Below are 13,851 nucleotides of genomic sequence, written 5' to 3' on the forward strand. Positions count from 1 at the left end.
TTCTCCTCCTTCTCCTTCTTAAACCTGAGACCTATGAGAGAGGACCTCTGAGGTACAAAGAAACTTCTATGCTGTTGGAATAGTGGATTAATGGTTACCACCTACCAGTTAGTAAAATCTCAGAGCTCTATGTACTTAAGATCTAGAAGTAATAAAGCCAAAGAGAAGGAAAAAGAAGCTTGGGTTTCTCAAAGCTTTTGGCTCCTTCAGGTGTGGAAGGTTTGAATTTTTCTTCAGAGCTGTCTCCTGACTTAGTCATTCCTCTGATGTTTGCCATTGTCCAGAGGCATATGGGTGGTCTGACAGGGAGTTCTTACCCCCTTCTTTGTAAGGGATTTCTCATGTGTCCCAATATCCAACTGTCAGTCTTCTGGCCCCAGTGGGCAACGTCAAACATCAATAATGGCATCTCTTGGCATTCTGGGAATTTGCCTGCCCTATGTGCCAGAAACTTAGGAGATTATCCTTATCCCCTGGGCCCTGGGAGACCATCCAGGTGCCATAGCCTGCTCACTGAAGGCTCAGGAGAGATGCATTTGTGTCCTCCTCAAACTGGAGACAAAAATAAAATTTTTAATAATAAACATATACACAGAACATGTTTTCTCTTTACTTTAGTAAATAGAGTTGATATTTTTGGATTTCTTTATTATCTGGATATGTTTTTTCTTAGAAGGTTTAAAATGTGGCTGCCATAGAGAAAGGGGCAAAGGAAGACACTCAATAATGTAATCCTGTTGTCCTTTCACTTGCAGGAGACATTCAGTTACTTAAAGAAGAATTTCAGCAGACAACTTGACATCCATTTTCTGATGGCAGACTCAGTGTGGGGCCCTGGGGTGGGCACTGAGCAGCCACAGTTCTGGGGCCACCAGGGGGTCACTGTCCAGCTCTGAAGGACTCAGGCATGCAGTGGAAAGGGAAGGTGGGGAGGACATGGGGATAGAGAAGCAGAATACTTAGAAGGCTTTGATGTATACCAAAATAGAGATAAAAACAAAATGTGGTGGAAGCGAAGAAAAGAGATAACCAATTCCTATGAGATTGGTCAGCAAAAGCTAACAGAGGCGCCCATGTCTCAGATGAGCCCTGGCAGAAGGCTGTGGTTCTGTCAGGAAGACTCTGGTGAGGAAGGACTCAGGACATGCTTTGTGCCTGGTTTGGAGTGCATGCTTCTTAAATATTTGTTAAATGGCCTTTCTAACGGAGTACATTATCTGAGAATGACTCTCATTCTCACCTCTATAACTACAGTAATGGAGGTGTTTACTTAAAATAGTTCGGTGAAATGGTGATTATTAACTATTTTGGGCAATTTCTCTCCCTATTAAAAAGCATGGTGCTCAGGATCAAGTAAGGAAGAGATCTGTTGACCTAACCAAAATAATTGGTGATCTACAATGAATGCAATTCCATTTCCTTGACATATTTTGGTATACCCATTTCCAGCTATATTTTATTACTGCTAATCATATAGAAAAGGCCAACAGTGAGCCATGATTGATAAAACATTCCCATTGTTCTTCTGAGAGATTAATGGTGCCTTGTAAAATGCCTTATTAAGTCTGTTCCTTACTTCTGGCATTTGTTTTTGAGAACAAATACATAATTACTAGGGAGGAAGTCTCAGAGAAACTACTTTCAGGATTAAAGAGGCATTTCTCCTACTAGCATAAAACTAAGGTTTTTCTCAACTGTTTTCTGTTTTCACAACGTTTTACTGTAACAGCACAAACGTCTAGAAAATCGAATAGGCAAATTGAGAACCTTAAATAAAGCTGTTAAATTGAAAGTGCCTGTCAGGACGTGCCTCATTCTCTCACATCTGCTCCTCCTCCCCACACATCCAGGTAGGACCAGCCACACCCCAGGCACTTTGGCCAACCTGGGCAATCAGGATGCTTTAAAGACCCAGGTGATTGAGCACAAGCCAGCACTGCATCTTGTCTGGTTCTGGGCATGTATTACTCTTTAGTCACTGAGACCACATCCCCACTTTGTACCCCAATTCTGGTCTTTGGGACTTGACCCTCCCTGTCTTATTGGGAACTCACCCAGCATCTAGATTTCTTGAGGTCTGGGGTCTTACATTAGTCTTCACATTGGTCCTTTTCCCTCCTTCCCCAACCCACCTGCCAGCATCTAGAGTCTGACCTTAGGACTACAGGCCTGTCACTCCCAACTCAGAGGACTTCTGGAATCCCCCTTGCCAAATGCTGTCCACCTACTCTGAGAACACAGTCATCTCTTTCTGCACTGTGGTGACATGACTGTCTGCTTGGACTATGATCTATTGCTGGAGAGAGAGAGAGAGGCACTGGATGGAGTACAATGGTTAAGAACCTGAGCTCTAGAATCTCACTGTCTAGGTTCAAACTCTGACTCAACCACTTCTTACCTATGTAATTCTGAGTAAATGAATAAGCCTGAGCTTCCTTATCTGCAAAGGGAATATAATGGTGATAATAATAATAGTCCCTACCTCAAAGGGTCATTGGAGGAGTAAGTAATCTGTGCCACTGAGCTAGTGTGTAGGAATGTTGGCAGAAGCATCCCATCTCCTGTTTGACTCTTGCCTGCACATCTGGCACCCTTTGGATGGCCCCACTGCTTGAATTTAGCCCTTTTTATTAGTAAAGGTCATATCTCATCAGTTCGCTTCGTGGCCTAATAATGCCTTGGTGGATTGCTGTGGCTTATAAAGGGACAAATGCCTTGGCTGGGCACAGAAGACCCTGCTGATCTGGGTATTGGTTGTGTCCCTTGCTTTCGCCCCACTGACTGTGTCATCAGACATGGCAGCATTGTGCAAAGAAAGAAATGGACATGGGGCTACTGGAGTTGGCATGTGCAAAGCTCATTCTAGCACAGAGTGGATGGCAAGATGGGGAGAAGGGGCCTTCTTTTTTTCTCTCTCTTTGCTTCTTTTTTTCCCAGTCTTACACTTTCTCAACTACTTGGGTCCCTATATCAGCATCTTTTCCAGTTACTCATTGTAAGTGAGAAGATGTAATTGTGTTTGATACCTGCAACAAATAGGAGATGATCCAATGCAAGCTCTAGACACAATTTATCTTTTTACATAGACTCTATCAATGTCCATTTTTACTGTAATGTCCTTGCTGGGCTCAGGAAAGGTTTATATATTGAATACAGCTTTAAAAGTTTTACTTTTAAATTGCTGTAAGATAGAATATTAAGCACATATACACAACATCAAATTTATTTAAGCCTCCTCCAAATTAAAAATGCCTGGCTCTTAATTACCTAAACAGCTGACAGTAGCTGAAGAGGAAGCTTGGTTGTGCCTTTAGGAATATGTATTTCCCCTGCCATGAAATAATGACCAACAAGAAGACATCTTTTCAAGGTTCAATAAAAGAAAACAAGATGTATTTTATATCTGAAACATCAACATAGTTCCCATGAGAGGCAGGAAGTATGTATTCTGTGCAGGTGTAAATCCGTTCTATCAAAGAATTCCCCTGGTAGTTGCACAGTACATGGATCATGCAGATTTCCTTTAAGACAAAATTAAAAACACTTCCCCCAACCCTAAACAATGGTTCATGTGAAAAGCATGCCATTTTATGTTTCCTGGACTAACTGAAAAATAGTTAAAACTATTTTAAACATTTTAATCCTTGACAGAGGAATTGACAAAATATGTGATGGAAGGATGTCAGTTTCATTAACCCTGTTTTCTCTCCCTGTTGCAGGGAGAGAAACTAAAGGCTGACAGTAGAGTAGATTGGCACTTAAGAGCTCCTCCTTCAAGTTACAGTGCAGCTTGATGGTTGCGATGAAGGGCAGGAAGGGGTCAGCTGGAAAGAAAGGCATGTCATGCCTGGCGTGTGGAAATTTTGCCCATTCTGCTAAAAATTAGTGTGTGTAGGGATTTCCAGTGTAATCCAAGTTATAGGAATCAGCTATAGGCCATTGCCAATCCATCTGTGACCATATAATTTATCTCTTAAGCTATGACACTTCTGAATGTGGAAGGGGCACTATTAAGAGGCCATATCTATTAAGGCCTATTATGGCACTATTAAGGGCCATATTAAGAGACCAATAGTTACTTGGGGCTGATCACTACCAACTGGTCTGAATGGGACAAACTAGAGCCTGTGGCTACCCACTCCTAGGTCACCCTGCAGTGCTAAGTTTATGGTTGGCTATAAACCCAAGTGGCCTCAAGGGATGGAGAATCATTGAGCAAAGTAGATTTGGGAGCCTTTCATGGTGTTTCAAAACTCTCTGGTAGGTTTAAGCTAGCCTAATCCTCAAATATTCTTCTGGAAGGGAGAATATCTAGAATTATACAGTGTTACTATATAGTCCTCTATTTTCTTAGGATAGAGCCATCCATGGTGTATGTCTTTAAGCCAAACTTTCTAAACCTATACAAAATGTAGTTACATTGTGAAAATCATATAGGGAATTTTGAAAAATATAGATCCTTAGGCTCCAACTCTAGATATTCTAACTTAATCGATCTATAGTAAGGTCAGACACCTGTATTTTTTAAAAAATTTTTAAATATTTATTTTTTGAGAGAGAGAGAGACAGAGAGCGCGAGCACAAGTGGGGGAGGGACAGAGAGAAAGGGAAACACAGAATCCGAAACAGGCTCCAGGCTCTGAGCTGTCAGCACAGAGCCCCATGCAGGGTTCGAACTCACAAACCATGAGATCATGACCTGAGCTGAAGTCGGACGCTCAGCCGACAGCCACCCAGCCTCCCCGGGCACCTATATTTTAAAAAAATTCCTTTGGTGATTCTGATGCCTAGCCACATTTTTATAACCCTCTTGGGTTTGTAAAGAGGCTATAAGGTTCTTAAAGAGCTGAAAATTTTAAGGATTCAATAGGAATATTAGAAGTTGAGAGCCAATGCTGGAAGAGAGAATATGAAAGAACAGAAATATTTTCCATAATTTAATTACATTTTAAATAGGACAGAAACAGAGGCAAATTGTTTAAAAATATATATGTTCCTTATTTTGCCCATGCCTTGTTTACTGGCTCAGGAACAATTTGAGGCATTATAAATGAGTCATTTTTTGAACTAAGCCCTGAAGGTTATAAAGTTTTAACGACAGTAGAATTTGTTAAAGAAATTCCAGCAAAAGTTTGCAAAGTAAACTATATAGAGGCAAGGAAATAGCTTTATACTCTGTGAGTAGTGCTCCTATCTATCTTGCTCCATATGGTAGCCACTGGCATAGTACGTAATAATTATTTACTTAAAGGTAGATGACTGTTTGAGGGAATGCTATTATATGAGAATGATTCTCATTCTTTTCTTTATACTTAGAGAAATTGAAGCATAGAAACAAAATAGCTTGCCCAAAATATTTTTAGGGCTGGTGTTTATTAGCTTTTATTAGCCAAACAAGTTTGATTCCTATTTATAAGCCCAATTCTCAGGGACTACTGTTGGCCCCACCATTCTTTACTTCTTCCTTGGTGTCCAGTCTTCCACTAATGGGACTAGATACTTTCGAACTGAAAGAGATCATGAAAGTTTTAGGCCATTATGGTGAAACCAAAACTGATCTGATTACTATGTGTATGCTTTCCCTTGACTGTTAAAGGAAAAGAATTTTGTGTCTGTGCATATTTAAGAATGATTACATTCAAGTTTTAGAGAAGAAAGTTACAAAAGTTGCAAAAATATTTTTTCTTATCTTGGCACAATACTCTTTCCACTCTATCAAGGTGCCTCTGAGTACCTATACACCAGGCATTTATCTTGGGGCTGGGGGCTTCTTTTTTTAAGAAACTTCTTTTAAAAGAAGTATAGTAAGCAAATCTCTTTCTCTATGGCTTTAGGGTACTGTAAAGCAGATAATATATATAAGATCCAGAGTGTGGAAGAAAAAAGAGTGTTTCTTGGCATAAATCACCTTTGTATGAAAACAGCACCCTTGCCCTTTCCTCACACAAACCAAGCCAGGAGTATCATGAAAGGGTCCAGAACCCCACAGATCAGTGCGCGCAGCCCTGTTCTTGCAGGGGCCAATTCTCTGTTTCATCATAGAGAACTTATGTTGAAAAGTAGGGCAAATTAAAGCAGTTTCACTCAGAATATGAAAATGTCTGTTATTTTATGGACTTGAGTGGGCAGGATGCATAAGCAGGTGGTTTTTCAAATTACTGGACTTTCCAGATGCTGTTTACTATTGCAGCTGTTCTTACTTTAAGCCCTTTTAAAATGTAGCCAATGCTGTTGTTAATTGGAAGAATAAGCCACACCATGAACTTTTTCATAATTCAAAGACATTTGGTGTATCTTGTCTAAATTTTAATAAGTTTTATGAAATTTCATAACCAAACCAAATTTGAGTTAATCTTTCAGTGTCTTTTGATGACAGGAGATGGAGAAGAAAAAGACTTTCTTTTAATAAACATTTAAAACGTATATCATTGTTGGCTAAAGTTGTGTTTTCAGATGCTTATGAATGAATAATAACCCCCAACTTAGTATTATTCTTTATTCAGTGATGTGAGAATAATTTCCCACCAAAAATGACCATAATGCTCCTTTACAAGCTGGAGATTCTGAATTCCATGCATGATCTCATCCTATGTGGCATGTGTATCACCTTCTTGTGAGGCTATCTCCTACACAAATAAACCAACAAAACCGACTCCAACAGAAGAAAATATTAATAGGGTACTGAGTCCTTTGAGACCATCTGATCTTTTAAGTTTTATGCTTTGATTATATGTATATCAAATAAACAGAGAATTAAAAATGACCTTTATATTGAGATTAATTGTCAATGGCTCTAGATTGCTTTCTAGCTGAAAGGGATCAGGGAGGCATTAGGACGTCATTTTGAAATCAAAACCGGTCTGATTACCATGTGTATGACTTTTTTTTGACTTCCAAAGAAAATTTTGTGTCTGAAAATATTTAATAATTATTACATTCAAGTTTTAGGATAGAAAGTTACAAATGCATATTTTTATTTTCCAACCAAGTTCTTCTCTCATATGTTCTGATTTTTCTCAGAACTAATCTCAGAATTGTCTCAATTCATTCCTTCCCTCAAAGCAATAGTCTATAAGAATCACATAATCTTGTCTATCCTTCCTTATATTTCAAAATATCTGTTTTGGACAGTAATCATTTGAAAACATGGATAAAATTTTAAACTTCCTTATTTAAATTTCCCTTAAATAATTGGAAGTTAGGCTGGTAACCATTATGTTCTCTTCCAATTATAAAATTCTGTCATTTTGTGCTTTTTATCTCCAGTGCCACTGCATACCGTCTTTCTCATTTCATGTCTAGACCATAATACAATTACCTCTTAACAGTTCTCTGCTCATCCAGACTGTCTACCTTTCCTTACATAGTATAGTTTAACTAGTCATCTTCCAGAAAGCCCACCCTCACCATGTCATACTCAAACTTGAAGTCTTCTTGCCTTCTCACTGCTGAGATGATAAAGTCCAAAGTTATCATGAGTGCTGAATAAAGGACTCTGCCGTCTGGCCATGATCATCTGGCTCATCTTTATGACGTACCATTCTGCCACATGAACTCTCTAATTCCGATCAAAACGGGCTACTAAACCTTCCATCATGCCCTATATGAGACATTCCCATCTCTGCCTGGTTTATTTAGAACGCCCTCCTGTGCTTTTCCCTGCTATTTGCATTCTATTTGTCCTTTGTGATCCAACTCAGATTGCACTCTTTTGTGCTCTTCTCTATTAAACTATAATCCGTCTCCCTTCCCTCACCCTGTTGTGCTATCCACAGGAAGGTCTCCCTAACACTTAACATCAATATCGTTCACTTTTTTAAAAACTTTATTGAAGAATAATTGACAAGTATAATTGAATGTATTCAACGTGTACAATGTGATAATCTGATATACATCTACATTGTTTGATTAGCAAGATCAAGATAATACCATTCACTTTTTAAAAACCTTTTTATTATTCAATATTCAATAATACTTACTTTTGACTTATTACATTATATATTTGATCTATTTCCAAAATGATGATGAGAAGTTTTATAGTAGACACCACATAAAATATCCTGTCTTAAAAAAGAAAGTGAAAATACAAAACCATATGTGGGAAAGAGTAAGTAACATGGGTTAATGAAACTTAAAATCTAGCTATATGTTTCCTGGCAGTCAAAGCAAAAAGGACCCATTAGTTACCATTTGGCAGTGACTTACTATTGTGATATGGTGTGTGTGTATTTTTTTAAACATTTTATCTATTTACATCTTGTCTCACTAACTGTAATCCTTGTGATTGTTAGGACTTATTTTGGGAATTATCCTTTGTAGTATGTAACACAGTGTGTAGTCTAGCATATGATGAATTTAACAAAGGAATTGATTGATGGCTAATATGATATCTGAACCCATGTTATTTATATAGAAGTTACAAATAAGTGCATAGTAAACATACAAATGAAAATGTGAACATAAAAAAAAGACAGTAATCTCAGAGAGAGAATGAGGGTCCGAAGTTGTGATCACTTTAATCAGAAGAAATTTTAAAAAGCATTCATAGCCTACTATTTTTGGACAGATGTCTATACAGATATCTCATAGTATAGCAAACCTTTAGTGAGATAAACTAATTTTATTGGAATGAATTGTAGAGACCAATTTATGTCATTATCACTAGTGGAATAGGTGATAATACTCTACCCTCTTGAAATATAAATTCATGGCATACCCAGCTTCTGAGTTTTCTTTTCCTCCCTAAGTAGCTGTTTTATGAGACTGAAAGGACACTGTGCAGATGAACCATACTGTTCCTCACACTGTACATCAGTGTTTCATTTCTTCTCCTTCTAGAGTTATTTTTCTAAACTTGGTATAAGAGACTTTTAAAAGTGCAGGGAACTAGTCTGGCGCTGTCCAAAAGCAATTTACATGATGATGGAAATGTTCTGTACCTGTGCTAATACAGGAGCCAGTAACCTCATATACTGAGAACTCAGATTGTGGCTAGTGTGACTGAGGAACTGAATTTTAAATTTTATTTAATGTTAATTATTTGAAATTGAAATTGAAAGAGCCACAAGAGGCTAGAGAAGACAGACTCAGCAGAGGCAGCTTTTATGGAGCTGCTTGCCTTTCAAACAGGCCTTTCCTTACCTGATTTGGTATCCTGACCACTGTTTCTTCTATTATCACATGAAGTTTTAAGCTACTGTGCATTCACAGAACTCGGGATGATTTTGTTATTTTAAGAAGTCTGTGTCATCAAAAGGAAAATTTAGGGAAATTTATTATTTACTGCCATGTACATTGGAGAGAATCATCCCTCTTTCTGTCATCATGTCTGTGCTTGGACTCAAAGAAAAACACTTATAAAATAGGAGTCTCCATAGAATATAGGCCACCCTTCCCATCTCTACTGGCAGACAGCACTCTTTGAGCAAAATTTGTACTTGTAGCTTGGGTCTCTCTTTGTAGAGCATTCTCTGAAGTCCTCTCTTGACCAAGCAGCTGGTCTCCAAAATCTTCCCAAGGTGGATTTTTCTGTCTAACTGTCTTGTTTTGCTCATAGGAGCAAATGGGAGGGGTTTGCTTTCTCTAGGCCAGCAGGAGCTTGCTGTAACTCTTCCTTTTAATTTTTTTTTTTTTAATATGAGGATCCCCACACTTGCTCTTTGAAATGCTATTCTGTAAACTGCTATTTCCTCTAAGCCTGTTATGCCTTTTTTCCATCTGTGTTGAAGTCTCTTTTCCCAGTGGGGCCTTTCTTTCTCAGCTTAGTCATGCTATGTGTAGAGACCCACATCCACACTGCTGGCCTCTCTGACTCATCCTGGGAGGCTTGCTTGCTCCAGGAACCCCACTCACACTATGGTGGAACAACAGGGAGGCTCCAATGAAGCTGGCCCTTTCTGAAATCTGCCTCTTTTCCTGGCATCTCTTCTCATCCAAAGCTACAGGAGACTGGCAAAAAAGAAAAATGCCCTGCCCCGCCCCCCTTGCCCCTTTGAAGTAATGCTTCTAGTAAGTAGTTTTTATCAACTTTAATTTCCAGTTTATAAACTACTCTTGTTATTGCTGCTGCTTTTAAATATTCCATAATCTGGCTAGTAGAAAAACCCGCTAATGCTCCAGTTTTCCTTTTTCCTCCATCAGCAAGCCGAGAGAGTCAGTTCTGACAGTTACATTTTCCTTCCAGTTACAGGTTAAATTGTTTCCCTTTCTGAAATATATTATTCATAAATGTGAACAGTTTCTGAACTCTAGCTCCTCCCATCCACAGATAGAAGGCTGGGTACGTGGAAATCACTCATCTGCCCCATTGGCTGTTCTGGGTTATGCAGAATTGGGTCTTCACACTGTAATCTTTCAGGCCAGGATTTTCCTTGGCCTTCCCCACCCCTCAAAGAAAACTCTCTGCCAAGAATGGCTTAGACCCATGATTTCCCAATCCAGATGGGTTCAGACAATAAATTTCTCTGACTTGATTTGCTAAAAGGGTCGAAGTTGAATAATATAATGATAATCAAAAACTGACCACTGATTGAAATCTAAGTTTGGCCAATAACTCCTTCAATTAACTTTTTTTTTAAATCACTAAAAACATTCTGAAAGTATACAAAGGAACTCCAACCTGAGTGTCCCATTAGCTGAGGGAAGGCTGACTCAGGTAGTCACTGAAGAAACAATTTTATATACCTAACTAGAGGTGTCTATGGGAGAAATCAAGAAGTACACATTATTTTCTGTTGTGTAAATTAGCTTGATTGTGCATGAGTACAATACCTTTCCAGTTAAAATACCTTTCATATGTATAATATTATATCCTATTATATATAATATGTACTATATGTATTACTTGTACTTAGTCTGAAGCATTTTTACCCACTGTATTATTTTCAAGAAAATATCTTGATTGGAGCTACGATAATCTGCCCACTCTGCATTCCGGTTCTCATCTTGGCACAAGACCTTATGCAGTGACCTTACTGCTTTAATTCTATGTGCAATAGGGCACCACCCTTCACTAGACGTTAAGCCTGGGAATAGACAGAGGGTGACCTGCAGGGCAACTGTCCCACCCTCCCAAGGAGTGTGGGTCAATCTGTTGCAGAGATCCAGAGGTTCATTTGCCAGGAGAAAAGTGCAGTTGTAGGAAAAGTGCAGTTATATGAAACTCCATTAGCTACATTCCGGCTGAACTAACCAGCAGGAGGGGGGAGGGGATATGTGACATTTCTGAAAACTGCTGGAGCTCCCACACATCAAGCCCAGAAAACGATATGTGTGGCAAAGGTACAGAAGGATGCACAGCCTGCTTGCCAGAAGAGAGCTGTCCCAACCCCGACAGCGTCTCAGGGGTGGGGGTGGGGTGGGGGGGGGGCGTCCTTTATACGGTGGCCGCCTCACCTTACCTTGACAACGTCGTCATTGAGATGCTTGGGATCGCGGTTGACCAAGTCGATCTCCTTCGTGTGCGCGTCGTACACTTGCTTCTCGTTAATCTCTTCTGCCATGGCCTTGTTGTTGGGCTTGTAGATATTGCCCTGTTCCCGGATGGGAACAGTGTAGAGATGTCCCTGCGGAGGGCAGACGGCCAGGAGGGGGGAGGGTGGTCCGGGCAATGGGAAGAAAATTTCAAAAAGGAAAACAAGTGATCAGAAGTCAGGCTGGCGGCGGAGCAAACCTCGAGGCTCAAAATCGAACTAACCGCTTCGGCAGCGGTGGCTCAGCGCACAGTAAACTCCTTGGCGCCGCTAGCTTTTTAAGAGGATCGAGCAGAGGACACCACACCCCTCCGTACCAGGCAGGGAGCTCCTGTCTCCCCCGCCCGCCGCCAGGGGTCAGGGCAAACCCCGCGGCGCAGTCAGCCCAGGCCCCCGCCCAGCGCGCGCCCTGCCGGAGGTACCCCGCGGTACCCCGCGGAGACCCCAGCAGGCGAGGGGATCCGATCTCTGACGTCTGTCCAGCCACTCTTTCCGCCACGCCACGCTCGCCCCGAGTGCTTCACCTGCTCCATTTTCCCCTCCCCCATTCCTCCTCTCAGTAAGCTCTTCCAGTTTATCTTTCAGATCCAGGTTGAACACCCTCGACCCAAAAATGGGCTGTCCCCATTTTTGTTGCTTCCAGGTCGCATATCCCTCGCACCTGTTCGCGCCCCACCCCCCAATCTCCCTCTGCGCTCTTTGTCCCTACACTGCTCTCCCCGCCCTCGTAGTGGTCACAGCCCGAAAGCCCCCATCTCTGGGCCAAGCCATGTGTCAACCCCCCTAAACTCCCTAGAACAATGGTATCTCACCTGCACTGCGCCCTCGACCCACCCTCAGGTCACTCCTAGGCTGCCGGCCGGTGGCTGAGCGGCGGCCCTGTTTGGGAAAACGAGGTCTCCACACTCGGGCGGAGCCCGAGCGCAGGAGGGTAGTTGGACCTGGTGGTGGTAGTTGGGGAGAGTAGAGCTCCATCCTTCTCCAAACACCCCCTCCAGGCGCCAAGATGCAGGAAGAGTTCTTGAGGTGGCCCAAGAGCTTTGGAAAGTGCAAACATGACTCTGCCGTTCCGGCCAACCGGTCCAGGTGCCTGGCGGGGAGTCGCGGGGACCGTCCCCAGGATTGCGGGTGAATGACTTCCCACCCTGCGTTCCAGCTCGCCGCCTCCCAGCAGTCAGGGATTGGACGGTGGGAGTCCCGAAATAAAGCAGCACCCCGGACCCACCTAGAAATACGTCCTCGGTCCGGCAAGCAGACCTAATTTCAGGACCCCCGCCCTCTTTTCCTCCTCTCTCTAGTTTGGGAGGCCCAGGTCCCCTTTCTCGATAGGAAAATCTAAAACATTCCTGCCTTCTCTTCAGCTCCCCGCCCAGGCCCATTCCTCAGAGGTGCCAGCGCGAGAGGAGTGTTCTAAAGTCAAGAGAGGGCTGGGGCAAGAAAAGCAGTCGGAATATTTGGAGTGGAAGATAGCAGAAGGAGACACTTCTTGTGCTCTCCAGGGCCCGGCGCGCACCCACCCAAGCCTACCTCGGAGTCTACGTATTTGCCCCCAGACATGCTGGCCCGTGGCTGGATGAAGGCTCTGAGATTTCCCTGGGCTGTTATTTAAGGGAACTGAGGAAGGAAGATCTTGTATTGTATGGGGGAAAAAAAGGCGCTGGCGGGGGGCGGTGGCTGGGAGGGAGCCTCCTGGCCGCCGGCCAAGGGTTTGTTCTGCTCGCGGTTGGCCGGGACTTGCGCTGCGCCGGGTCTAGGCACATCCCCAAGGTTCTGGCAGCGGAGGGTGGGGAGCGCCCGCAGGGAGGAAAGAGCAATGAAAAAGCGTTTCACCCGCTCTGAGTTGCTTGGGCAGATATTTTAAACCTGGGGCAAGATTTTCCCAGTTATGAACCACTGAGAGGCGTCCTGCGGAGAGCGAATGTTTTTGCAGTGCATCATCCCTGAAGGGGTGGGGAGTGCAGGGACACGGCGCACAAGCAGAGATGCCCAGTATGGGCACCAGAGCTTCAGAAAGATTTCTGCTCTGTTCTGAGCCGGTTCTTCCCATCGCCCACGTTCCATCTCTGATCAAGACACAGCTATCTCCCTGTTCCACAGAGGAAGAGATGAAAAATGGCCCGGGACCTTTAGGTGCATTTCGTCTAAACACAAGGAAGGAATTTGTGTGGGCGCGTGTGTGTGGTGTGCTTTTGGTGACAATCCTTTACATCTAGTCGGTGTGGATGGAAACTTGGAGAAGCAGGCATGTAGAATTTAATATTTCCCAAACCACTTCTGAAATTCTCCCAAATGCTTTGAAATAAATGAAAATGTTGAAGTTTACTGTTCTTTTTGGAACAAAGGAAATTTATGCCAACACGTTATGCCGTATTTACAAAAT

General features: G+C 42.3%; 1 protein-coding gene across 2 annotated transcripts in view; it reads right to left on the reverse strand.

Moving 5' to 3' along the window:
• The window catches only part of CAV1 (caveolin 1), a 35,551-nt gene extending 22,395 nt beyond the window's left edge, over positions 1-13,156 (reverse strand). The window contains exons 1-2 of one of the 2 annotated variants that reach the window (XM_025929725.2): positions 12,999-13,156; positions 11,400-11,564 (exon numbers count right to left, since the gene is read on the reverse strand). In XM_025929725.2, the coding sequence (XP_025785510.1) occupies positions 11,400-11,564; positions 12,999-13,028 (195 nt within the window). In that variant the 5' untranslated portion in view covers positions 13,029-13,156. Of the gene's footprint in view, positions 1-11,399; positions 11,565-12,283; positions 12,423-12,998 lie in introns of those variants that run through there. The other variant, XM_086691906.1, reaches the window with a different exon arrangement.
• Positions 13,157-13,851: the final 695 nt, after the last annotated feature.

Source organism: Puma concolor, chromosome A2 (assembly GCF_028749965.1).
Source record: "Puma concolor isolate L17-30 chromosome A2, mPumCon1.1.hap2, whole genome shotgun sequence".
NCBI classification, from domain to species: domain Eukaryota; kingdom Metazoa; phylum Chordata; class Mammalia; order Carnivora; family Felidae; genus Puma; species Puma concolor.